Below are 27,782 nucleotides of genomic sequence, written 5' to 3'. Positions count from 1 at the left end.
TTTTTCAGTGCTTTAAAGTCTTTAATAATGTACATGCTCTCTAAGGCTGGCTCTCTTATTCCCTTGGCTCCTTCTGATTTGAAGGCCTCACCCTGGTCTCACTGTATTAGCGAAGGCATTAGGTGATGGCATGTACAGCTGCAGTTGGGAAAGAAGTTCATCCCTGTGACCACAGGTGGGCACTGGCTAGAGCTCTGCCTAGTTAGGCAGTGCTTCCGATGGGTGTGTTGCAGGCAGGCTACCTGGAGATAGGATCCCCTGAGTCTCCTGAGTATCTAGGCAAAATCTGGGGGAGGACAGAGGCCAGAGTCCTCTGGCCAACAGCAACCTGGCAGGAGTTCTAAATCCTTTCCAGGTTGTCCTTGTGTGCTAGAAAAATATTTTCTCTGTGCCACGTCATGAAAAGGATGGAGAAGCACCGAATAGAGGGAATGAAAGAGCTTCAGCCATAAGATTTTCTGCCAAAGGACAGGGTCTCCTGGGGGACAGGAGTTGTCCAGAAGAGCCTACAACATGCATCCGCTCACCTGTCCCTCCATACATCCACCGATCCATCCATCCATCAGTCCATGCGTCCACTCACTGATCACGTTTATCGCATGCTCACTCTGCACCAGGCACGATACTGGATGCCAGTGATAAAGGGGCAAATGAGACACCCTCAGAGGACCAGATGGACGGTGGATTTGGGAATCCAAGCCTCAGGGAGTAACGGATTCCCCCAGATACCCAGCATTTAATGGTTGGACCCAGATTCCCCACTAAAGCTGCTCATGGGGCACAGGCAGCATTTGTGAAGAAGACACTGGGTAGAAACGTGGGCTGAAAGGGTGGTGGGGAGGGACACCTGGCCTCCCAGTAGCTGCAGGTCAGTGGACGATGGAAATGGTCTGGTCAGCCACAGCAAAGACCGGGAAGAGGGGCCCAGGGAAAGACGCATGGTGGATGTGGAGCACGGTGCCCGAGGCAGGCTCGTAGAACAGCAGCTCCTGTGCCTGCAAGTCCAGCAGCACCCCCAGCTGAGCTGGGCAACGCAGCAGCGCCAGGGGCTCGTGCTGCCCGTCGTGTGAGAAACGGAACTCCTGGCCATAGCGGGAGAAGACCCAGGAGAAGGCATTGCAGCCCAGACGAGAGTCATTGCCAGAACCCTTGCGGGGCAGCTGGCCTAAGGCCACGCCCACCTTGTACGCACAACTGTTCTGGACGTTTACCGTCCAGGCGTGCAGCCCAACCTGGAAAGACGTGTCGGCCAGGGCATTGGGCCAGTGGTCAAAGCGCTCTGGACCATCTGCACAGGCCTTGGACTTCTTGGCATTGAAGGTCAGGGTCCTCCGATCATCTGACAGTTGCAAGAAGGGGCTGACTGTCCTCTCATCCATACGCACGTCCTCCGTGCCTGCCAGAAAGAATTCTCTGAGTTGCCCAAGGCCCACCCTCAGCCCTGACCTGGTCCTGCCAGGTAGCAAAGGGCTTCCTCACCACTCACTGGCAGGTAAAGCCATTTACTCTCTCTCAGCCTCAGATTCCTCATCTATAAAAGTGGGGATCAGAACAGGACTTATCACAGGGTGGATGTGAGGATCAAATGAGATGATACCTGTAAATTACCAAGCATTAACAAGTGATAGAAATAAGGCCCAGAGAGGAGAAGCGAGTTGCCCAAGGTCACATACCAAGTTAGTGGCAGGGGCCAAATGAAGACCCAGCATACTGTTCCTACATTTAGCATTGGCACTGATTGGGCTTCCCTGGTGGCTCAGATGGTAAAGAATCTGCCTGCCATGTGGGAGACCTGGGTTGGGAAGATTCCCCTGGAGAAGGGAATCGCTACTCTAGTATTCTGGCCTGGAGAATTCCATGGCCAGAGGAGCCTAGCAGGCTAAAGTCCATGGGGTCGCAAAGAGTCAGACACAACTGATCAACTTTCATTCACTGATTGCAGTGCACTCTAGTTGGGCACACGCAGTATCCAGATGAGACTTGTCCTAGTGACATGGTTCCTGAAAGCTTGAAAGCATCAGATATGCAGTTTCCAACAACTAAGTAAATGCGACTGCTGGCAAATCAGGCACCACTGGATTCCAGAATCTAGAGAAGAGAAGCTGTAGCTTGTACTAATATTTTAAGGAGAATGTGTAGGGAGGGAGGGTTAAAATTGAGAAGAATTCAATCCATTAACTTAGCCTTTCTGTGAATTGTGAAAATACTACAACAGGCAGTGTAGAAGCTTCCATTTAATTGGGGGGAGACCTGCTTTGAGAACCCTCCCAGTGGGGGAATTCCAAGAGGCAGGAATCCATGTCACATCCACCTCTGTGGCCCAAGTACACAGCACAAGGCCAGACCCACCACTGGCCTGAGTCAATCTCGAGTGAGTGAGACGAATCCAGGAAGCTCAATTCTTGCTCCAGGTGCCCTCCAGCTGGCCACATCAATTGCATGTGCCAAGTTGCTTCAGTCATGTTCCGATTCTTTGCGACCCTATGGACTGTAGCTCACCAGGCTTCTCTGTCCATGGAATCCTCCAGGCAAGAATACTGGAGTGGGTTGCCATGCCTTCCTCCAGGGGATCTTCCTGACCCAGGGACCAAACCTGCAACTCTTGAAGTCTTTAAAGAGAAACTAGGTTTCCAAGAAATAGTACTGAGCTGTTGCAATAGGGCAGAACATAACGAGGACATGACTTCTGGGAACAGGATTTATCCCAGACCCAAACACAGAACAGGCTGCTCTGGAAACAGAGAGGACCTGGCCCAGCTGCCCCAACCCTGTCCAGAACTTAGGCTCCATTGACAAGCCTGCATCCAGCATCACTGGTTGCTTAAGCTATGATGCCAGACACACCAGTCCTCAGTGTGACGCAGCAGCAAAGCCCACCCAGACAGGAGCCTGGCTCCAGCAGTTCCTAACCTGAGAGGGATCCGAGAATGGCTGTTGCCCAGAGTTGGGTCAGTAATGGACTCCGAGTGCACTTCTCATTAAAGTTTAACTTTTCCGACTCCTTGGGATCCAAAATGCCCTCTGCTTCCTCCGTCCTTGTGCAGGAGAAAAAAAAAAAGAGAGATTTAGGGAGGTTCTGGAAACGTATCTGGATCAATACAGGAGGGGGATGGAAGTAAAATCCTCTTCCCATGAGGGTGACAGCAAGAATGGCCAGGCCCCACATAGAAGCCCCCAAAGAGAAGGGGCTGGAGCCAGAAGAGAAGGTGGGCATTCCCTCTATGCCTTGGAGCCTTAATTCCAGCAAGGCACATGGTTTATAGGGAAGGGAATACTTGGTGTCAATGTGTTCTGTGGGGAAAGTAAGTCACCGGTGTCTCTCATGAGTTAGCTGGGAGGAGGACCAGAGCTACAAGGAGGATCTAAGCCTCTTGTGCCACGGTCTTTCTGCTCCACCAGCATGCATGGAGAAAAATCTCGCTTTCCTTCAAAATCTACTGCAGCAAAACCTATTGGTATGGTCAAAAGGTACAGCCATTCCTCTGCTCTTAAATCAAACAGCCCTTAGGAGTCACATAAGAAGAAACGATTGGTTATCACCCCTACCATAAAGTAATCATAGCACTTTGCTCCCAATAGCCACCTCTTTTCAGCTCACAGCAGGGACTAGGTTTTGCTGGAAGAGATTTGGGAACACAAGAAGCCTAAGAAGAGAGTATTGTCATGTATTTAGCAGCCGGGCTCTAGGCTTGCTGTTTCTATGTAGAATCTCAGGATCTTTGCTCTAACTTGGGAGGCAGTTGTTATTTCATTGGACAGGAAGGAACCGAGATTCGGAGAAAGCACTCAGCTAAAAAGAAGAACCTGGATTTAAGTCTTGCTACCCTGCCGAAACAAAACAAACCCAGATTGGGGTCCAGGCACCATTATCTTTCCCTTGACCTGAAGTGAAATCTGAAGTGAGACAGAGTGAGGATTCACCTTAGGGCCTTGCAGACCTCTGATCTGGCTTCTGAGAAAGAACCTTCCCTCGGCCTCTAATCCTGAAGGTAGCTTTGAGCTCAGGCCGCAAAGAAGTGAGAACACACACTCTCCTCCCCAGATCTCGTGGCTCTGTCCACAATCAGAGGAGGAGGCTAGAGGGCGAGCATGTCTCCTCGTGGATGCCAGCTTTTTTTTTTTAAGACTGGCACCGACTGTCCTGGCTTGGGAGGAACGAGGTGAACAGAGCCCTAGGAAAGCTGAGAGCAGGCTCTAGTTACAAAGACTCTTTGTGGTCGGGATAAGAAGGGCTCTGTTGCTGTCTTCTCAAAGCACTGAGGCTGGCTCTGGAGAAAAACCATAGCCTTGACCAGACAGACCTTTGTTGGCAAAGTAATGTCTCTGCTTTTGAATATGCTATCTAGGTTGGTCATAACTTTTCTTCCAAGGAGTAAGCGTCTTTTAATTTCATGGCTGCAGTCATCATCTGCAGTGATTTTGGAGCCCAAAAAAATAAAGTCTGACACTGTTTCCACTGTTTCCCCATCTATTTGCCATGAAGTGATGGGACCAGATGCCATGATCTTCATTTTCTGAATGTTGAGCTTTAAACCAACCTTTTCACTCTCCTCTTTCACTTTCATCAAGAGGCTTTTTAGTTCCTCTTCACTTTCTGCCATAAGGGTGGTGTCATCTGCATATATGAGGTTATTGATATTTCTCCCAGCAATCTTGATTCCAGCTTGTGTTTCTTCCAGTCCAGCGTTTCTTATGATGTACTCTACATATAAGTTAAATAAGCAGGGTGACGATATACAGCCTTGACGTACTCCTTTTCCTATTTGGAACCAGTCTGTTGTTCCATGTCCAGTTCGAACTGTTGCTTCCTGACCTGCATACAGATTTCTCAGGAGACAGGTCAGGTGGTCTGGTATTCCCATCTCTTTAAGAATTTTCCACAGTTTGTTATGATCCACACAATCAAAGGCTTTGGCATAGTCAATAAAGCAGAAGTAGATGTTTTTCTGGAACTCTCTTGCTTTTTCCATGATCCAGCGGATGTTGGCAATTTGATCTCTTGTTCCTCTGCCTTTTCTAAAACCAGCTTGGACATCTGGAAGTTCACGGTTCACATATTGCTGAAGCCTGGGTTGGAGAATTTTGAGCATTACTTTACTAGCATGTGAGATGAGTGCAATTGTGCAGTAGTTTGAGCATTCTTTGGCATTGCCTTTCTTTGGGATTGGAATGAAAACTGACCTTTTCCAGTCCTGTGGCCACTGCTGAGTTTTCCAAATTTGCTGGCATATTGAGTGCAGCACTTTCACAGCATCATCTTTCAGGATTTGAAATAGCTCAACTTAGGGGCCGACAAACAGGTTTTGAAAACAGTATAATCGTCCCTCCATGACCTAGGGGGATTGGTCCCAGGATGCCCAGGGATACTAAAATCCATGGGTCATTCAAATCCTTTGCAGTCAGCTCTCTCTGTCTGCGGTTCCCCATCTGCAGATTCAAAAACACTCAATCCCTTGGTTGGTTGAATCTATAAGTGGGAAGCCCATGGAAATGGAGGGCCAACTCTACTTTGAGAGTACACACCTCAGTCTAAAAGCACAAAGCACTACAAACAAATCCTGAACTCTCCTAGTAGGTTTGTCTACCATACTAGGGGTTTTACAACTCAAACAACTGTTCATGTATTGTAGGACTGAACAAATGAATAGATATATTGCTGTTGCTGGGAGCCACGGTTCTCACTGTGAAAAAAGAACTACATAAATACAGAATAAGGAAAGGTATAGGAAAAACCCTGTGGTGTTTGACCGGAATTAGAAGTTGTGATACAGACTCAGGAATAAAAAAGTTATGTGCACACACACTCCCCAACCCTCCCTGCTGTCTACTGAGAAGGCTTGGAAGCAAAGCATCAGTAGCAGGGAACACACCTAAAGCCTAAATCTTGGTTTTTAAAAACTCTTCACCACTAAAAAGAACCAAGACTCCCTGGAGAAATAGCTGATTCCAGGGCTTGGGCAGGAAAAGAAGAAGCTGTGCCTAGGATATTTTCTTGTGCTGAAAAGCAAGAAAGCCCTCTAAGAATGATGAAGCATTGTCAGAAGGACACAGGATCTGGCTTGAAGGGGCTCCTACTGGCCAAATCTGGGACAGTTTGAAGATCAAAATTAATAATAATAGTAATAGATTACAATGCACTGAATAAAACAAGAATCTATGAGTCTATGTTGATACTAAATAAGTGAATGAATAAGCAAAGTCCTAGACACAGCAATCAGACAAGAGGAAAAAATAACAGTAAAGGACTCTAAACTAGAAAGGAGAAGTAAAACTATCACAGTTTGCAGATGACATGATACTGTACATTGAAAACCCTAAAGATACCACCAGAAAACTGGTGCTGCTGCTGCTAAGTCGCTTCAGTCATGTCTGACTCTGTGCGACCCCATAGACGGCAGCCCACCAGGCTCCCCCGTCCCTGGGATTCTCCAGGCAAGAACACTGGAGTGGGTTGCCATTTCCTTCTCCAATGCATGAAAGTGAAAAGTGAACGTGAAGTCACTGAGTCATGTCCAACTCTCAGCGACCCCCTGGACTGCAGCCTACCAGGCTCCTCCGTCCATGGGATTTTCCAGGCAAGAGTACTGGAGTGGGGTGCCATTGCCTTACTAGAGCTCATCAATGAATTCAGTAAAGTTGCAGGATACAAAATTGACATACAGAAATCTTACATTTCCAAACACTTAACAATGAACTATCAGAAAGAGAAATTAAGGACATAGTCCCATTTGCCATCATATAAAAAGAATAAAATTCTTAAGAGTAAACCTATATAAGGAGGTAAAAGGCCTATAAGCAGAATGTAGAAAAATATAAGACACTGATGAGAGAAATTGAAGATGATACAAACAGATGGATACACCATGATACAAAAAGATACACCATGTTCTTGGATTGGAGGAATTAATATTGTTAAAATTACCATACTACCCAAAGCAATCTACAAATGCAGTATAATCCCTATCAAAATACCAAAGGCATTTTTCACAGAACTAGACAAATAATTTTAAAATTTGTATGGAAACACAAAAGACCTCAAATAGCCAGACAATCATGAGAATGAACAAGACTGGAGGACTCATGCTCCCTGACTTCCGACTATACTACAAAGCTACAGTAATCAAGATCACATGGATCAATGGAACAGAATAGAAAGCCTAGAAATAAACCCACACATTTATGGTCAGGCAATCTACAATGAGAAATTTGTTTTCTGTGCACTGAGTCAGGAACCTGTCACTGGCTCTCCACCCAGGCGGGTGTTATCATCTGGGGCTCAGAGAGGTTTTAAGATGGGTAGGACCAGGATGCTCTGTTCTATCTTTTGCCTTGAGCTGTAGAGGTTCACCAAAATCAGATTCTTGAATACTCCAAGTACGTCTGAGCAGCGGAAGGAAGTACTGACCAGAGGATCTGGAGGTTTGGGTTCTACTCCTGGCAGTGCTGCTGACTGGCTGGGACCTTAGGCAAATATCTATCCCTCTCTGGCTCAGTCTTCCCCCTTGACTAAGGGGTTGATCAGATGGTTTGCTAAGACTCTACTTTTTTCACAAGCCTCTTGACGAAAGTGAAAGAGGAGAACGAAAAAATTGGCTTAAAGCTCAACATTCAGAAAACGAAGATCATGGCATCCGGTCCCATCACTTCATGGGAAATAGATGGGGAAACAGTGGAAACAGTATCAGACTTCATTTTTCTGGGCTCCAAAATCACTGCAGATGGTGACTGCAGGCATGAAATTAAAAGACGCTTACTCCTTGGAAGAAAAGTTATGACCAACCTAGATAGTATATTCAAAAGCAGAGACATTACTTTGCCGACTAAGGTCCGTCTAGTCAAGGCTATGGTTTTTCCAGTGGTCATGTATGGATGTGAGAGTTGGACTGTGAAGAAGGCTGAGCGCCAAAGAATTGATGCTTTTGAACTGTGGTGTTGGAGAAGACTCTTGAGAGTCCCTTGGACTGCAAGGAGATCCAACCAGTCCATTCTGAAGGAGATCAACCCTGGGATTTCTTTGGAAGGAATGATGCTAAAGCTGAAGCTCCAGTACTTTGGCCACCTCATGCGAAGAGTTGACTCATTGGAAAAGACTCTGATGCTGGGAGGGATTGGGGGCAGGAGGAGAAGGGGACGACAGAGGATGAGATGGCTGGATGGCATCACCGACTCGATGGACGTGAGGCTGAGTGAACTCCGGGAGATGATGATGGACAGGGAGGCCTGGTGTGCTGCGATTCATGGGGTCGCAAAGAGTTGGACACGACTGAGCGACTGAATTGAACTGAACAACAACAGTAATAGCAGTCGAAATAACTGTTTCCTTATCTTGACTACAAGGCCCTGGGCTTCCCTGGAGGCTCCGATGGTAAAGAGTCTGCCTGCAATGCAGGAGACCTGGGTTTGATCCCTGGGTTGGGAAGATCCCCTGGAGGAGGGCATGGCAACCCACTCCACTATTCTTGCCTGGAGAATCCCCATGGACAGAGGAGCCTGGAGGACTACAGTTCATGGGGTCGCAAAGAATCGGACACGACTGAGTGACTATGCACAGCAACAACGATCTGCAATGAAGGAAGCAAGAAGATACAATGGAGAAAATACAATCTCTTCAATAGCGGTGCTGGGAAAACTGGACAGCTACATGTAAAAGAATGAAATTAGAACATTCTCTAACACCATATACTAAAATAAGTTCAAGATGGATTAAAGACCTAAATGGAAGACTAGAAACCAAGAAACACCCAGAGGAAAACCTAAGGACACTCTTTGCCATAAACTATAGCATTCTTCTGTCTGGTTGGTTTTCAGCCACATTGCGTAGCATGTGGGATATTAGTTCCCCAACAAGGGATCAAACCTGCGAACCCTGTGCAGGAAGCATGGACTTAACCACTGGGCTCTCAGAGAAGTTCCACGTAGCAACATTTTTCTGGACCTGTCTCCTAAAGCAAAGGAAGTAAAAACAAACAAACAAAAAAAAACAAATGGGGCTTAATTAAACTTGAAAGCTTTTGCACAGCAAAGGAAACTATCAACAAAATGAAAGGACAACCTAATTGGGAGAAAATATTTGCAGATTATGTGACCAGTAAGGGGTTAATAGCCAAATATATAAACAACTCATACAACTCAACATTGAAAAAACAAAAACTCAATTAAAAAAATGGGCAGAAAGGGAATTCCCTGGAAGTGCAGTGGTTATTCCACACTTCTACTGCAGGGGACTGGGATTCAATCCCTGGTGGGGGAACTAAGATCCCGCAAGCCACATGGTGCAGCCAAACCCTGTCCTCCCAGAAAATAAAAACAAAAATGGGCAGAAGACCTGAATACACATTTTTCCAAAGAGGACATACAGATTGCCAACAGGCACCTGAAAAAATGCCCCACATCACTAATCATCAGGGAAGTGCTAGCCAGAACCACAATGAGCTATCACCTCCCAGCTGTCAGAATGATTATCATCAAAAAGAACACAAATAACAAATGGTGAGGATGTGGGGAAAACAGAATTCTCTTATACTGTAGTGGGAATGTAAACTGGTGCAGCCACTGTGGAAAACAATATGGAGGTTTCTCAAAAAAAAAAAAAAAAAAAACAACTAAAAACAGAACTACCATATGACCCAGCAACTGTATTACTGGGTCTATACATACACACACACACACACACACAAAACCACTGATTCAAAAAGACACACGCACCCTGATGTTCACAGCGGCATTATTTATAACTGCCAAGATATGTAAGCTTCTCCAGGCCAGAACAGTGGAGTGGGTAGCTGTTCTCTTCTCCAAGGGATCTTCCCAACCCAAGGATCGAACCCAGGTCTCCCACATTGTGGGCGGATTGTTCTCCAGCTGAGCCACCAGGAAAGCCCAAGAATACTGGAGTGGGTAGCCCATCCCTTCTCCAAGGGTTCTTCCCGACCTAGGAATCGAACCGGGCTCTCCTGCATTACATGCAGATTCTTTACCAGCTGAGCTACAAGGGAAGCCCCATATACATACATACACACACACAAAAAAAACACTAATTCAAAAAGACACATGCACTCCAATGTTCACAGCAGCATTATATATAACTGCCAAGATATATAAGATATCTAAATGTCCAGTGACAGATGAATGGATCAAGACGATGTAGTGTACATATATATATATATATATATATATACACACACATACAGATATATATACATATATATACAATGCAATATTACTCAGCATAAAAAAAATGAAGTTTTGCCATCTGCAACAATATGAGTGGATGTGGAGGGAATTCTGCCAAGTGAAATAAGTCAGCTAGAGAAAGAAAAATGCTATATACCACTTATATGAGGAATCTAAAAAAATACAACAAACTAATGGCTATAACAACAACAAAAGAACATAGAGAAATAGAGAATACAGATATAGAGAACTAGTGGTTACAAATAGAGAGAAGGAAGGAGGGAAGATAGGGGTAGGAGATTAGGAAGTACAAACTATTATGTGTAAAATAAGCAACAAGCCTACATTGTACAATATAGGAAATATTATAGCCAATATTTTATAACTACAAATGGAGTACAACCTTTAAAAATTGTGAGCCTCTATTTTGTACACTTATATATTATACATCAACTATACTTCAATTTAAACAAACTAATGCTGTATGTCAATTATACTTCAATTAAAAAAGGTAACATCTCTGATAATGGGACAAAATAATATCAGTGCCCCCTGGTATGACAGACAGACAGAGGACATCACGTATGAGATACTGTTGCCTGAAATGTACAACCTGAAGCTAATCATGAGGTAACATTAGATAAACTCAATTGAGGGATATTCTATAAAACTGTCCTAGACTCTTAAAAAGTGTTTAGAGGGGGAAAAGGGTGAAGGAAAAATTACAGATTAAAAGATCAGATGGATTGGGTATGGGGAGGAATGGGATTCCAAAGACTATTAAGAACATTTTTAGCCCAACTGGCGATATTTGAATACAGACTATATATTAGATAATAATGTTATATGGACATGGGATTTCCTGAATTTAATAATTATACTGTGGTATGTAAGAGAATGTCTGTTTTTTGGAGATTCATGTTGAAGTAGGCAATAAGATAAAAAGTCATGCTATCTGCAACCTACTCTCAAATAGGTCAGAAAAAATAAGTTTTTCTGTACATATACACTAGACAGACAGGAAGAAAGAGACATAAGAAACAGAAAGCAAATGTGGCTAACTGATATCAATTAGTATTTCTAAGTTTATTATACTACTTTAGCAACTTTTCTATACGTATGAAATATTTCAAAACCAAAAATAAAGAATTTTTAAAGAAATCAGATCAGCTTGATATTGAGGACAGACTGTATTAGAGGAAGATGATGAAGATAAAAAGAGAAAAGATTAGGAGAGGGACTTCCCTGGTGGTCCAGTGGTTAAAATTTCAAGCTCCCAATGCAGAGGGCCCAGGTTCGATCCCTGGTCAGGGAATTAGATCCCACACGCCGCGACCAAGAGTTTTGCATGCTGCAACTAAGACCCAGCGCAGCCAAGTAAATAAATTAAAGAAAAAAAAAGAGAGAGAGAGAGAGAGACTAGGAGAAGTGTGGAAAAGATCATAAGGAGACAGTAACCTAAATTTAGGAACATCCATACTGCGGAATACTTCACAGACTTCCCAAAAAGTGAGGTAAATCTAAATGTACCAGGATAGATAGCCTGATAAGGTATAAAACAAATAGGAGGTGATCCCATCTGTGTTTTCAAAACAAAATTTTAAAGAGGGGAAAAATCCCCCACACTCTTTTGTGATTAAACATGGGAAAGCCTACAAGACACACATGTAACTGTTAAAGCTGATCACCACTCAGAATTGGGAAGAAGTGATAGAGACACTTTTCATTTTAAATCATTTTCTACTGGTGAAAACTATTTTCTTTCTCCCATGTACATATATTGCTATTGATATCTATATTGCTATCTTTATAAAAATAAAGAAGAATGGACTGTGCTCCCCAAACACACATTGTCTATGAGCTCTGAAATCACACACACGCAGGGTAAGAATTTAATTTCTTTGCCTGGAAAATTATCACCTCTTGGCCACTTCCTCCGGCTCTTGGGTCTCAGAACCTTTCAAGACTTTTCAGAACTCAGGTAGGGCCTGGTGAGATTCTTTTATTACTGCATAATTAAAATAGAATTTTCCTAGTAATGCAGACTTAGATTTCAGATTCTTTCATTAGAGAAAGGGGGAATGAAGTAGAGAAGACCGTACTGGTCAGGTGTCAGCTGTGGGTCCAAGCCCCAGTTCTGGCACTCAGGCAAGTCCCTTCCCCTCTTTGAGCCTCAGCATTCTCATCTGTAGATGGAGATGGTGAAACCCTCCCAGCTGGGTGACTGTACATTTTTTAACAGGATAATGTTTAAGAAAGCCCATGACAAGCCTCAAGCCTGGCTTCAGGGAAGCCACTCAGCTGCCTACCCCGAGCTTCCTCCCAGGAGCAGTGGGGCCTGACAGCAATGGCCTTGGTAGACTTCGGAGAGGTCAATGGCTTCCACGACTGCCCAAGCAAATACCGGGGCCATACTCACCTCTCAGAAATCTCCTGCTCCTTCTGCTGTGAGAAAAGAAAACAAAGTCAGGCTCGGCACCGGAAACCCAGCAGGTCGTCAAGACTTGACTACAATTAACTTGCATGGAGGGCTCCACGTGGAGAGAAATTCTAGAATGAAAAACATCCACTCCTTCTCTAAGACCCTGCACAAGTTTTACGGGTCCTTCTTCACAGGCCTCTCCCATCATGCACTCAAAATGAATCCCTCTGTGCCCTGAACCCCGTGGCACCCTAGGTTTCCCTCAGACTACACTTCTGGACAATCACCTATTTACCCAACATTTCATTGCCCATTGGCTCAATGGACGGGACTCACTGAGTTTTCTGTTGTGACTCTCCCAGCGTTTGGGACAGAATGTGCTCAGCACGTGAAAGCTGTGTGACAAAATGAATGTGCGATCTGGGACAGTCACAGAAACCATGACGGCACAAGAGGGGCAACTTGAACAACAACAATGTTGTTCCACATTCTCATTTCTCTGCTTGGCACATCTGCTGAGATGTCACACTGTCACCTTAAAACTACAGTGAAAGAATATGAACCAACATATTGGATTGTGATTTCCGGGTGGTGGAAGTGAGCATGAGCCCTGTATTTGCAGCGGACCTCTTGTCGGTGCAGTGTTCTCTCTGCAAGCTTCTGGACTCCCTCCCTCTCCCCACTTCCTTTTACAAAGCTATGACTCTTGTCTTTGAGGCATCAGCTTTTAAGTCGCTTCAGTCAGGAAGGCTTCCCTGACTACCACCCCCCTCAAGCCAGGACTGCAGGGGCCCCAGCTCCCAGTAATGCCCTCGACCATAGCACACATCCCTCCATGTCTTAATTATCAGTTTATATATTTGTCTCTTCTACGAGGCTGTGAGTTGCTGACAGCTGTATCCTGTACCTGCACCCTTAGGGCCTTCCTGACGGCTCAGATGGTTAAGAGTCCGCCTGCAATGCAGAAGACCCGGGTTTGATCCCTGGGTTGGGACGATCCCCTGAAGAAGGAAATGGCAACCCACTTCTGTATTCTTGCCTGGAGAATTCCATAGACAAAGGAGCCTGGTGGGCTATAGTCCATAGGGTTGCATAGAATCAGACACAGCTGAGCAACTAACAACATGCATAGATAACACAACGCTTAGCATACATTAGGCACTCAGTAAATATTTGCTCACTACTGAAAGAACAGTTACCAGTTGCAAAAACAAACAAAAAATCCCCATATAGTTATATTGCCCTGTCTCATCCTGGTTCCAAATTATCATTTTCCACCCACCTCCTACCAATAAAACATTCTCATTTTCAGACTTTGGCGGAATCTGTTCAACTTGTGGTGTCCTCACCCCCGCCTGACTTACAATCAACTGGAGGTCATCCAGATGAGTGAGCATGTCCACCAGGCTGCCGCGGATGGTGTCCAGCTTCTGCAGCGCCTCGGCCCAGTGTACTCGCTGCGTCAGGATACTCTGGTGGGCCCGCTCCTCTTCGCCATGCACCTGTTCCAGCAACCTCTGCTCCTCGCTCTCGCACAAACTCCTCACCAGACCCAGCCGCTGGATGACCAGTTCCCGAGCTGCGCTGGCCATGCTCTGACCCGGAATTAAACAAGGAGTTGGGTCCTGGCATAGCCCCAGGCAAGATTAGGAGGGTTGGGGCTCAGCCAGAAGAAGTGCTGAGATTGATTAGCCACGTCTGATATGGGTTACAATAAGGGTAGTAATAGTGCTTAAAATACCCGAGCCCTAAGATTTCCCAAATGTGGTTCCGGGAAAAGAATGCTGAGATCCAGACATCCAGGTCACATCTCATGGAGCTAAGATGACAGAATGAAAGTGCTGGGCGGGACTCAAAAGATCCAGCTGGAATTACTTGCTTGTTTCACAGTTAGGAACCCCAAGTTCAAGAGACCAGGTCAGAGAATCACAGAAATGCAGAGCAGAAAGGCCTAAAAAGTCTATCATCAACCGAATGCACACAAACAGTAGTCCAGTTCCTATTTGGACCATGCTGGTGATTTAGTTGCTAAGTCATGTCCAACTCTTGCAAACCCATGGATTCCTAGACTCCTTAGTCCATGGGATTCTCCAGGCAAGAATACTGGAGTGAGTTGCCATTTCCTTCTCCAAGGGATCTTTCTGACCCAGGAATCAAACCCAGGTCTCCTGCATTGCAGGCAGATTTTTATCAATTGAGCTATGAGGGAAGCATCTATTTGGACCATGGCTGAGGACAAAAAGCTCATTACTTCCCAAATCCATCCATTCCAATTGCTTCTATGGTAGAATTCTTAATCTGCCACACAAGAGGGCTGAAATAAATTCTAAGTAAATGAATTTAGCGTGTGTCCCCTAGCAACTAGCACAATGTCTAGCAAGGAGCAGGTGCTCAAATATTTACTGAATGATTGACAGTTCTTTCTACCTTAAGTCAAAAATCTCTTGGTGGTGCTCATATACTGAGTCAGTGGCAAAGCAGGGGCTAGAACCCAGTTCTCCTGACACTCAGTCCAGCACTCCTCCCCTCCATCAATGCCATCTGGTAACCCATCCTCCCCAACGGCACTGTTGTCTGAAGCTCCTGCACTCTTGCAGACACCTGAGGGTGAAGCTATTTCCCTCATGCCAGAAAGTCGGGGCTAGTCAGTGGCTTTCCTTGTTTCCTGCCTTGCACAGTGCAGGGGACAGTTAGGCCTGTCTTTCAGCAGAGACTGAGACCCACAGTGTGCCCCAAGGAGAAGAGAGACAGCCTGAATGAGTGGCTGCGTGAACCCCGGGGTTCAGATTCCAAGTCCAGTGTTCTTTGGAGGCAACATAACACAGTGGTTAGGAAATTAGGCTGTAGAGACAGCACCTAGGTTTAAATATTAGCTGCTCTATTTACTAACTATGGAACGTTGTTCCTTATCTTCCCTGGGCCTCAGTTTTCTAATCTATCAAATGAAGATACTAATAGTACCAACCTCATAAGGCTATTGTGAGGGTCAAGTGAGTCAATATATATAAGAAGAACAAAGCCTGGCACATATGTATTTGGTATCATTAGCTCTTGCTCCTCTCTCTAGCCCACCTCAATGCCTTTCCCACGGGTGGGTCTCTGCAGTCCCGTTTGTACTGTATGAACAGGATCAAGAACAGACCCAAGATGCAGTAGATACTCCCTGACAAGAAGGCTGCAGTCAATTTCAACACGCTTCTTGAGTCACCCCCAGGGAAAAAAAAATTTTTGCTTTCCAAAGATATGCCTGAAGAAACTAAAATCCCTGCTAGATCAAAACACGGGCTTCCCTGGTGGCTCAGATGGTAAAGAACCTGCAGTGCGGGAAACCTGGGTTTGATCTCTGGCTTGGGAAGATCCCCTGGAGGAGGGCATGGCAACCCACTCCAGTATTCAATCTTGCCTGGAGAATCCCACGGACAGAGGAGCCTGGTGGGCTACAGTCCACGGGGTCGCAAAGAGTCAGACATGACTGGGTGATTCACACACACACACAGACCAAAACACAGAAATGCTGGAAAAATAGACCAAAGCATCCTTTTAAAGTGAAGCTACTTCTGGCAGCTTAGAAAAGGAAATCCCTTGGAGTCCAAAAGCAGAAAAGAAACTGAAGACCAGTGTAATCAAGAGCTGAGGACTCAACTAGCTGCTCTGAATGGGGCTTGTGATTTACTTTAGAATTGTATACTCATGTAAACCATCATACAAAACAAAAGTGCAATAAAGACCTCTCTGATTTAAAAAAAAAAAAGGGAAAACTTTCTACAAATGAGGGAATTATTAAAAGATGTGCTTTAAAATGAATCCTGTACACAGCAACTAGAGAAAGCCTGTGTGCAGCAACAACATCCCAGCATAATAAAAAAAAAAAAATTTTTTTTTTAATTAATTAAAAAATTCTTAAGGGGACCAAAAAGAGACCATAAATAGAATATACAACTTTCAAGCTAGCACAGGGAAAAAGAAGGGAGGACGGGTTGATTAACTCAAAAGAAGGGAGGAAAGGAAGGGAAAAAAGCATAGAAAAAGTGGACTACAGCAGGGGAAGGATAAATTGGGAGGCTGCCATTGACACAGACACACTACTATATACACAACAGATAACTATGCTGCTGCTGCTGCGTCACTTCAGTCGTGTCCGACTGTGTGTGACCCCAGAGACGGCAGCCCACCAGGCTCCCCCGTCCCTGGGATTCTCCAGGCAAGAACACTGGAGTGGGTTGCCATCTCCTTCTCCAATGCATGACAGTGAAAAGGGAAAGGGAAGTGGCTCAGCCACGTCCGACTCTTCGAGACCCCATGGACTGCAGCCTACCAGGCTCCTCCCTCCATGGGATTTTCCAGGCAAGAGTACTGGAGTGGGGTGCCATCGCCTTCTCCAACAGATAACTATAAGAACCTACTATATAGCACAGAGAACTCTACTCAGTACTCTATAATGACCTATATGGGAATGGAATCTAAAAAAGAGTGGATTTATGTATATGTATAACTGATTCACTTAGCTGTATAGCAGAAACAACACAATATTGTAAATCAACTATACTCCAGTAAAAATTAATTTTAAAAAATAGTGAAAGTGGACCACATAGAAAACAGGCTTCCCGGGTGGCTAATGGTAAAGACTCCACCTGCCAATGCAGGAGACACAAAAGACGTGGGTTCGATCCCTGGGTCAGGAAGATCCCCAGAGCAGGAAATGGAAACCAACTCCAGTATTCATGCCTGGAGAATTCCATGGACAGAGGAACCTGGCAGGCTACCGTCCATTGGGTCACAAAGAGTCAGACATGACTAAGCATACACAGAAAGCATAAAATGACAGCCATAAATCTAAGTATATCTGTAATCTCAATAGCAATAAATTGATTGAACTCACTAGTTAAAAGGCAGGGGATTATCAGCTTGGACTTTTTATAAATATTTTTGTAACCTTTCTGTAAAATTTTATTTATTTATTTATTTACTTATGACTGTGCTGGATCTTTGTTGCTGTGCGGGCTTTTCTTTAACTCCTGCAGGCGGGGCTGCTCCTCACTGTGGAGTGCAGGCTTCTCATTGCGGGGGCTTCTTTCGTTGCAGAGCATGGGCTCTAGGGGCGCAGGCTTCAGTAACTGTGGCACATGGGCTCAATAGTTGCAGTTCCCAGGCTCTAGAGCACAGGCTCAATAGGTGTAGCGCAGGTGATTAACTGCCCCGTGGCATGTGGGATCTCCCCAGATCAGGGATCAAACCTGTGTCTCCTGCACTGACAGGCAGAATTCTTTACCACTGAGCCACCAGGGAAGCCCTGGACTTTTTAAAAAAAGGAAACAAAATCCAGTTTCTAAAACACACCTGAAACAACATAAGAAGTTGAAAGTAAAAGAAAAGAAACTGATATATCCAGAAAACACTTGTTGGTCTAGTAACGAGTAAAAGACAAAATAGTCTTGAAGGCAAAAAGGATTCCTGTTCATAAAATGTCACTGCTGCTGCTGCTAAGTCACTTCAGTCGTGTCCGACTCTGTGTGACCCCATAGACAGTAGCCCACCAGGCTCCCCTGTCCCTGGGAGTCTCCAAGCAAGAACACTGGAGTGGGTTGCCATTTCCTTCTCCAATGCATGAAAGTGAAAAGTGAAAGTGAAGTCGCTCAGTCGTGTCCAACTCTTAGCAACCCCCTGGACTGCAGCCTACCAGGCTCCTCCGCCCATGGGATTTTCCAGGCAAGAGTACTGTCACTGAAAAGTGACAAAAAGGATGTTTTACCAGGAATATATAACAAATTTAAATATATACACTTAATAAATAGTACCAGGAATATAAAAAGAATTGACAAAATTATAAGGAAAAATAGGCAAATTCCCAGCATAGTGTGATAATGTAAATGCCCTTTGCCAGTAATCGAAAAATCTGGCAATCAAAAAAATAGTAAATATAGAGAAAATTTGAACTTATTAATAAGCTTAATTATGGACTTCCTTGGAGATCTGGTGGTTAAGGCTCTGAGATGCCAATGCAGGGGGGGGCACAAATTTGATCCCTAGTCTGGGAACTAAGATACTGATACTAATGTAAAAGGTAAAAACATATATTTTAAAATTTTAAAGTATAAATAATTAATAATAAAATAATTAAAAATCTAATAACTCATAGCACAAGAAAAAAGTTGTAGTAGAGATTTTAAAATACTTATAACTGAATGACACTGAAAATACTACATCAAAATTGTGGGATATCCCTCTATCAATACCTAGAAGGAAATACATAGCTTAAATGCTCACTTTGAAAATGAAAAAAGACTAAAATCAATAGGCTGTGTTCAACTCGGGAAGTTAACAAACTACAGAGTAAACCCCCCCAAAAAAATCAGAAGGAAAAAAATCATAAAGAGGAAATAATAATGGAAAACAGATGCAATGAGAAGGGAAAAGAGAAGCAATCAGAAGGTCTCAGAAGAGAACTTCAACAAGCTCTGCCCACACCTACCCATCTACCTGCACCTGTGCTCATGCCCTCTGTCTTCCCATTTCTGTGGATAAACTGCCTGTGCATCTTACCTATGGCCAATACTTCCACTTGTTTACTAGCTCCCACCCCCTCTGCTAAACCAGATTGTCCCTTTTCCTGCATCATTAATGTTCCCCTCTCTACTGGGCAATTCCCATCAGCATACACACACAGAGTCATCTCCCGCATCTTAAAAACCAAGCAACAAACATCTGCTTGTTTGTTGATGGCATATCCATCTCTTGATGGATATCCCCCTCCACTAGCTCTTGATGGCCTATCTCCCTCCACTATCATCCCATTTCTCAGCTTCCTTCTACAGCGAAATTCCTCAAGAGTCATCTGTGCCAGCTATCTCAAATTGCTCTTCTTCTACTCTCTCTGAAATTCACTCTGCTCACACTTTTACCTCAGTACTCTACCAAACTCCTCTTGTCAGGATCTCCAATGAGGAACATGTTATTGAAGAGTCCATTCTCATGTCTCCCCTGACTTGATCTCTCTGCAAAATCTGAACCCATCTCCTTGAAACCTATTGAGAGACACAGCACTCTTATTAACCGTTTTATTCCTATGTACCGATTGCTTCCTTCTTGGTCTACTTTGCTTGTTCCTATCTACTCGATGGTTAGATGTCAGAGTGCCCTAGGGCTCAGTCCTTGGACCCCTGCTCTTTTCTATCTGTATTTTACTCACTTAGTGATCTCATCATTTCCCATGACTTTCACTTTATACTCTCACTTATTTAAAAAAAAAAAAAAAAGACAGTGTACTAAGTCATGTCCGACTCTTGTGACCCCATGGACTGCAGCCCACCAGGCTCTTCTGTCCATGGGATTCTCCAGGCAAGAATACTGGAGTGGGTTGCCATTTCCTTCTCTAGGGGATCTTCCTGACCCAGGATTGAACCCAGGTCTCCAGCATTGCAGGAGATTCTTTACTGACTGAGCTACACAGGAAGCCCCACTCTCACTTACACACTGATACATTTATGTCTCCAGCCTAGCCCTCTCCTAACTTGTGTACCCAGCTATCTACTCAACATCTTAACTTGAATGCCTAATAGTCATCTCCAACTGAACACGTACAAAACTGAACTCTAGTCTCCTCACGCACCAGCCATCACTCTACATGCAATCCTTCCCCACCTCAGTAAATGGCTGTACCATCCCTCCAGTTGCTCACATCAAAAAAAATAAGAGTTAACCTGATCCCTCCTCCCTTTCTCTCACAAACTACATGCAACCCATCTGCAAATCCTGCTCTTTCTTCCCTCAGAAAGTACATATTAATATATGCTGCTTCTCACCCTTCCTACCACACTCACTCAGGTCCAAACCCCTCTCAGCTCTCACCTGGATTACTGCAACACTTCTCACCAGTCTCCCTGTTTTTACCTTTGCTGCCTATGGTCACTTCTCAACACAGCAGCCGCTCCTTTTAAATCTTAAGTCATATCATTTTACTTCTGGTAACTTCCTGCCTTCCCCAAATAAAAAGCAACGTCTCTGTGTGTGACCCGTGAGGATTCTACCTAGCTCCATGCACTGCTCTCTGACTTCATTACCTTTGTCTTCTTACTTGTTTACTCTGCTCCAACGTGTCAGGTACACTCCCATCTCAGGGTTTTTGCACTTGCCTTTTCTCTTTTTGGAACACTCTTCCCCAGGATATACAGTCCATTCCCTCACCCCTTGGAAATTTTATACAAACATCAATCTTCTTAATGAGGCAATTCCTGATCACAGCATATGTAATTACAACCCCATTCTCAACATGACCCACCCCCTTCCTGTGTTCTGTTTCTCCATAGAGGTTATCACCTTTAGACATAGCATATATTTTACTTGCTATTAGCCCTCTCCACTGGTGGCTTAGCTGGTAAAGAACCTGCCTTCCAGTGCAGGAGTTCAGTCCCTGGGTCAGGAAGATTCTCTGGAGTAGGTAGTGGCAACGCATTCCAGTATTCTTGCCTAGAAAATTCCATGGAGAAAGGAGCCTAGCAGGCTACAGTCCACAGGGTCACAAAGAGTCAGACACGACTAAACATCACACACACACACACACACCCTCCCCTGACTAGAGTCAGACACGACTAAACATGCACGCATGCGCACACACACACACACGCACACACACACACATTCCCTCCCTCCCTCCCTCCCCTGACTAGAACGTAGGCTTCACAAAAACAAGAATTTTCCTACGTTTTGTTCACTGTGGAACCTCTAGCATATAGACCAGTTGTGCTTGGTGTGTGGCAGGTGCTTACAGAGGTTTGTTAAATAATCAAATAAATGACAAAAATGTTGTTAAGTATTCCCCTCAAAATCAGCACCTGCTACGAAAGCTTCTATTCGACATCGTGCTGAGGTCTCAGCCAGTGCAGTTAAGACAGGAAAAGGAGAAGGATGAAGAAAAAGAGGGCGAAATCGTCAGGCAAAGAGAAGCAGAGATGGACAGAGAAGAGCTGCCTGGACTTTAGCAGCTTATCTGTTCCTGCTTCTCATCCCCTTTAGGTTCTGAAAGACTCGTGTATCTAAAATCCAAGAAATGCTGTTTCACTTATGCTATCAGTAGTTCAACTGGACTCTATTCCTTGTGATCAAAATCATTTATTTTTTGACTAAAATAGTGCCACTCCAATAGTCTGCTCCATGTACTTTTGGGGAAGGAGGGCAGGGGTGTGCAGGAAGAAACTCATAGCCCCTGCCCTTGAAGGGCGCACTTGAGACTAAGAGGCAGCAGCGGCAATGCGTCAACTGAATAAAGGATCGGCAGTGAGGCGCTGTGGGCCTCCCAGGCGGCACTAGAGGTAAAGGACTTGCCTGCCAACGCAGGACATGCAAGAGAGACACAGGTTCGATCCCTGGGTCAGAAAGATCCCTTGGAGGGGGGCATGGCAATCCACTCCAGTATTCTTTCCTGGAGAGTCTTATGGATAAAGGAACCATGGTGGGTTACAGTCCATAGAGTTGGACATGACTTGGCACGCACACACTAGTGAGGTGCTGCAGAGGGATCACCTTCTGGGAGTCAGACGATCCAGCTCATGGAACTGACTCTGTGAGTCAACTAACCTCTGGGGGACCCATTTCTCCATCTGTAAACAGGAACGTTACTACCACCTCCTGCCTAAGACTGTCACAAAGAATGTGCAATGTAAAAGCCATTGGTTATAAAAAATAATTAAAATAATTAAAATGGTAGAAGACTCATCTGATCTTTTCCCTGAAGAAAGTTATTTTTAAATCAGTTTTTGCATCAAATGCATTCTAGGAACAACCCACTCTGCCCAGATGTAAAACCAAGAAAGAGGAAACCATCCTTCCTGAGCATCCAGCTTTGTCAGTAACACAATGGGTCTGTGAGGCTGGGAAGGAACTCTAGACTGGTCCAAGCCCCTAAGGCTGAGAGCTTATCCTAGGAGGGGGGCCAGAGGAGCGGGGGAAGGGGAAAAATTACCTACCACTGCTCTCTGGTTCTTCCCTGGCAGGACGTCAGCCACATATTTGGTGATGGTAGCACTCTGTAACTGCAGCCTCTCACACTGGTCCACAATCTTGTTCTGCAACACAGATGACATCCACGGTATCTGGATCCATAGTTGGTCCATTCACTCCGTTCCAGTGATTTTTTCCCTTTTACCCCACCTCACCCACCTACTCCCATGGTCATATCTCAGAACTCATCATTATTGAAAACTATGCCACTTCCAAAATCTTCAAGGCTCCCACATCCTACCCACCACTTTCCATCCTAGATCATGCACTCTAGAACCTCCATTCCAACAATCCTTCAGCTTAGATGGAGTCACCAGTACATTAGTCTTAGCACTTTTCACTGTCCATCATCCCTTTTTGTGGCCTTGCTTCCCTCTTGATCCTCAAATCCCATGGCCCATCATAATCACTTTCTTACACTCACTCTTCGTTTATATCCAGCCCCCTAACTGTCCACACCTGCAACTGAGCACAAAAATATGGCTTCCTAAGCTGCGTTCCCCAAGGAATCCCCATTGATTAACAGTACTTCCAAGCATCAATCTCGCTGCTGCTGCTGCTAAGTCACTTCAGTCGTGTCCGACTCTGTGCAACCCAATAGACGGCAGCCCACCAGGCTCCCCCGTCCCTGGGATTCTCCAGGCAAGAGCACTGGAGTGGATTGCCATCCCCTTCTCCAATGCATGAAGGTGAAAAGTGAAAGGGAAGTCGCTCAGTCCTATCTGACTCTTAGCGACCCCATGGACTGCAGCCCACCAGGCTCCTCCATCCATGGGATTTTCCAGGCAAGAGTACTGGAGTGGAGTGCCATTGCCTTCTCCATCAATCTCACTACCCAGACCAAAACTCCAAGAGTTACTCTCCAACTCCACATCTAATCCATCAGTGAGTCCTACCAGCCTCTTCTCCAAAGTCTCTCTCTCTTCTGGCCACTTATGGTCACCTTTACTTCTTTTTTTGGGGGGGTACACAATTTTTGTGTTTTTTTGTTTTACTTTATTTTACTTTACAATACTGTATTGGTTTTGCCATACATCAACATGAATCTGCCACAGGTATACACGTGTTCCCCATCCTGAACCCCTCTTCCCACCTCCCTCCCCATACCATCTCTCCGGATCATCCCAGTGCACCAGCCCCAAGCATCCTGTATCCTGCATCAAACCTAGACTGGCGCTTTGTTTCTTATATGATATTATATATGTTTCAATGCCATTCTCCCAAATCATCCCACCCTCTCCCTCTCCCACAGAGTCCAAAAGACTGTTCTATACATCTGTGTCTCTTTTGCTGTCTCGCATACAGGGTTATCATTACCATCTTTCTAAATTCCATATATATGTGTTAGTATACTGTATTGGTGTTTTTCTTTCTGGCTTACTTCACTCTGTATAATCAGCTCCAGTTTCACCCACCTCATTAGAACTGATTCAAGTGTATTCTTTTTAATGGCTGAGTAATACTCCATTGTGTATATGCACCACAGCTTTCTTATCCATAAATCTGCTGATGGACATCTAGGCTGCTCACCTTTACTTCTGCTGTTCCACCCAGATCACCATGATCTCCCACAGCAACTGCTGATAGAGTCTCCTAACAGGGCCTTTATTCTTGACCACCTCCCCAGCTTCCTCGTTAGCCACTGCCACCTTTGGTGAGGAAATCAGATCGAGTCACATCCCAGCTCAAAACCCTCTCGTGGCTTTCCAATGCACCCACAGTGAGACTGTAATCAACAAGGCCCTACCTGATGGGACTCTGCCTTTCTGTCCAATGTCCTCCTACAACTCCAGCCTTCTTACTGTTCCATAAATACACTAAACCCGTCCCGACCTCAGTGCCTTTGCACCTGCTGCTCCTTCTATCTCCCGTTTATGTCTTGTTCCTCGACTCCAAGAAGGCTTAAGCCTTCCCTGACCATCCCACACTTCATGTCATTACTTTTTTTTCTCCCTTGCACTTATTACTCCCTGACTGTATATCGTGAGTCTGTTTACTTCTTTGGTAGCTGTCGTCCCCTACAGGAACATGAGCATCATGACTTGAACCTGTTCTCTATGTCCTACTACCTAGAAGAGAGTTTCTATACTTAGAAGACCCTGAATAAATATTCAGTATTTGTCGAATGAATGAACACCCACTTCCTTGGCCACAAGAGTTTCAGCAGTTCACAGCTCCCGAAGCTGTGAGCATTGGCCCTGAGACAGGGGAGAGTTTTTAGAAATGAAGACACCGAGGCCCACAGAGAAGTGACTTGCCCGTGGAGACGGCCAGGTCCCAGCTTTGCCACTCCACTTCTCCAGGTAACAGCTGGAGCACCTCCAAGCAGCGGCTCCGCCACCATTTCCCCTAAGAGCCTTGCCCCAGTTCCATCTGCCAAGGGCGACTCAGCTGTCTCTTCCAGCCAGTTCTTGTAAATCCTTCCCTCCACAATCAGGACTCAGTCTTACACTTCACTGGCCCAAACAACCAAGTTAAAGAAATGACTTTACTGGAAGAAAGCTGTGGCCACCACACACCACAGGACTGAGGGAAGTGAGACTAGCTTCTGAAAAGCTACAGGGCAGGTATCCAGAAGGTAACAGAGAGGTTGCTGAGCTAGCCTTGTTTTTGCCCAGTTTAGTAACAATCTTGCCCTGGGGCAAAATTTCTTTGATTGGCCAGTGGAACAGGGAAGTCTGCAAAGAACCCACAGTTTACTCAAAATTGGAGGCAGGGGGCTTCCCCTGTGGCTCAGTGGTGAAGAGTCCGCCTGCCCGTGCAAGAGACTCCGGTTTGATCCCTGGTCTGAGAGGATCCTGCATGCCTCGGAGCAGCTAAGCCTGTGTGCCACAGCCTTTGAGCCTGTGTCCTGGAACCCACAACTACTGAGCCCATGTGCCCCGAAGCCCATGCTTTGCAACAGAGGCGGCCACTGCCGAGAGAGGCCCACACACCGCAACTAGAGAATAGCCCCCACTTGCCACCAACAGAGAGAAAAACCTGGGCAACAACAAAGACCCAGCACAGCTAAAAATAATTTTTTTTTAAAAACTGGAAGGAGAGAAGGCAAGATACATCCCCTCCAGACAAATAAGATGAATATGCGAAGGGCCTTAGGAGGGCTCAGGGAAAGCCCCCTGCACCAGGCAGAGTCCATTCCAAAGCAAATAGCAGGCTTGCTCCCCCGGTCCAGGCTTCAACCCCTTCTACCACTCAGATTCAGCCCTGATGGCAACTTTTTTAAAAAGGTCTTAAGTTCTCACTCCCGTTAGCATTACTTCCTCCCTCCAACCACTGACGCAAAGAGGTGGTTTTTCTCTGGCCTCGTCAATGACTCCTCTGGTCCAGCCCCTGAACATTTGGAACCCTGAGAAAGTTATTGCCCTGTTCTGGGCTTCAGCTAGCTCCCTCATCTATTAAAGGTAGGTAGGACCACACCTTCAAAGGTCTGGATGGGATGAGATGATGGCTATTTAAGTGCTTTGGAACTTGCAAAGTTTCTATCCATCGCGCCAGTTCATTATACCACATTATCCAAGCTTACTTTCATCATCACCAACTTGGTGGTCCTACTTGTTACCCACCAGGAGCTTTTCAGGTGCTGTTGGATAACTGAATCCCTCTCTCCAGCACCCTGTCAGTTGTGTTTATAACAGTCCAGTCTGAGCCCTCAGGCGTCACAGACCTCCAGGGAGAGGTTGGGAGAATCAAGCAGGTTAATCAAATTGCAAAGAAACCCCCAGGGACCAAAGGTGGGGTGGAAGGAGATAGGAAGCCCCATGGTGACTTGACTCTCCAATCTCAGCAGCACAGGGGAGGTTGGTGGCAGGAAGCCAAGCTGGAGGCGGAGGTGGGGAGAAAGCAAGCCTAAGTGAAGGGTTCCAGTAGGAACCTCCTGACATCCTCCCCGCCCCCTCCGTTTACCTAAGTGAAACCGGCTTCAAGCACAGTCCAAGCCAAGCCTGAAAGGGAAGAGAAGTCACCTCACCAGGAAGGCTGAAGGGAGGATGAGGGGAGGAGCTTTAAGTCGAGGGGCTAGGAAACAAGGAGAGACCGAGTTTTATCAAGTTTCCAAAGGGGCGGTAGCCGGGGAACGCCTTGTCCCGGGCACCTAGAGCAGCGGAGCCCTTCACTGCCCAAAGCTAGCCCCACCGAGCAACACGTTTAATAAATGCCTCCAAACTACAAATGAGGACACTGAGGCTCAGAGATTGCGACACTCACAGGGAGGACCTGATGGAGGTGGGACTCGAACTCAGGTCAGCTGGACTCCAGAAGCCACACCCTCAACCGCCTCGCTCTACAGCCGGTGCCTCTCGCGGAGCCACGACTCCCCGACCCGCTGCCGGGCCCCTGCCGGGTCTCAGCGCCTCCCCCCACACGGCGCCCCCTTCTTCCGGAGCCCGCCGCCTGCAGGCGCCCACGCCCGCTCACCCGCAGCTCTTCCGCGCGCTTCTCGGCCCGGCGGATGCGGTGCCCCCGGCAGCGGCCGCCCAGCCCCGTGCAGGCGGCGCACACGAGCCGTCGCTCGGAACAGCAGAACCAGTTGAGAGCCTGGCCGTGTTCGGGGCAGAGCGGCCCCGGCTCGGACCCCGGTTCCGGCCCCGGCCCCGGCCCAGCGCCCTCCGCGGACATGGCCGAGCGCCGGGCGCCGAGCGCTCCACCTGTCGCAGGTGGCGGCTGGGCGGGGCCTCCCTGGCTCCGCCCCCCGAGCCCCGCAGAGCGCCCGGCGCGCCCAGACCGCGCCGCTTCCTCCCGCCCCGCTCCCGCTGCCGGGTGGGCGCCCGCCCCACACCCCGCCCCAAGCCGGGCCAGATCCCGCCCGCTTCAACAGTCTGCTTGATGTTTTACTGAATCGCGTTTTATCGCGTGTTTGTTTTGTAATAAACATAAAACACATTAACGTGACTGTAGGAAGCTGAGTGGTGTTAATTGAGCACTTACTAAGTGCCAGTTTTGCTGAGCGCTTTACAAGCATCCCATCATGTAATACCCCAACAACTCTTTTTGACAGGCAACTTTAACCAAGTAGCTTAAGGCTAGATTCTGGTGTCAGGCTGTCTGAGGTCAAATCCCATTTAGCTGTTTATTGGCTGAGGACCTTCCAGGGTCTCACTTGTAAAACGGGAGTTATGTGGCTAACTACATCACCAATTTGTGCAGAGGATTAAATGAGTTAAAACACAAAACAGTATCTTAAGCCCAGACGGTG

At 46.1% G+C, this 27,782-nt stretch overlaps 1 protein-coding gene across 1 annotated transcript; it reads right to left on the bottom strand.

Annotated features, from left to right (window-relative positions):
• BSPRY (B-box and SPRY domain containing) lies at positions 1-27,205 on the bottom strand. The gene is made up of 6 exons (XM_040239620.1): positions 27,005-27,205; positions 22,555-22,653; positions 13,960-14,190; positions 12,593-12,618; positions 2,911-3,035; positions 1-1,396 (listed from the first exon to the last, which is right to left on the bottom strand). The coding sequence occupies exons 1-6, from the start codon at positions 27,203-27,205 to the stop codon at positions 870-872; spliced, it is 1,209 nt and encodes a 402-aa protein (XP_040095554.1). The 3' UTR covers positions 1-869.
• Between the last annotated feature and the right edge of the window lie 577 nt (positions 27,206-27,782).

Source organism: Oryx dammah, unplaced genomic scaffold, assembly GCF_014754425.2.
Source record: "Oryx dammah isolate SB20612 unplaced genomic scaffold, SCBI_Odam_1.1 HiC_scaffold_1, whole genome shotgun sequence".
Lineage (NCBI taxonomy): Eukaryota > Metazoa > Chordata > Mammalia > Artiodactyla > Bovidae > Oryx > Oryx dammah.
This window is presented reverse-complemented; position numbering and strand designations above follow the sequence as displayed.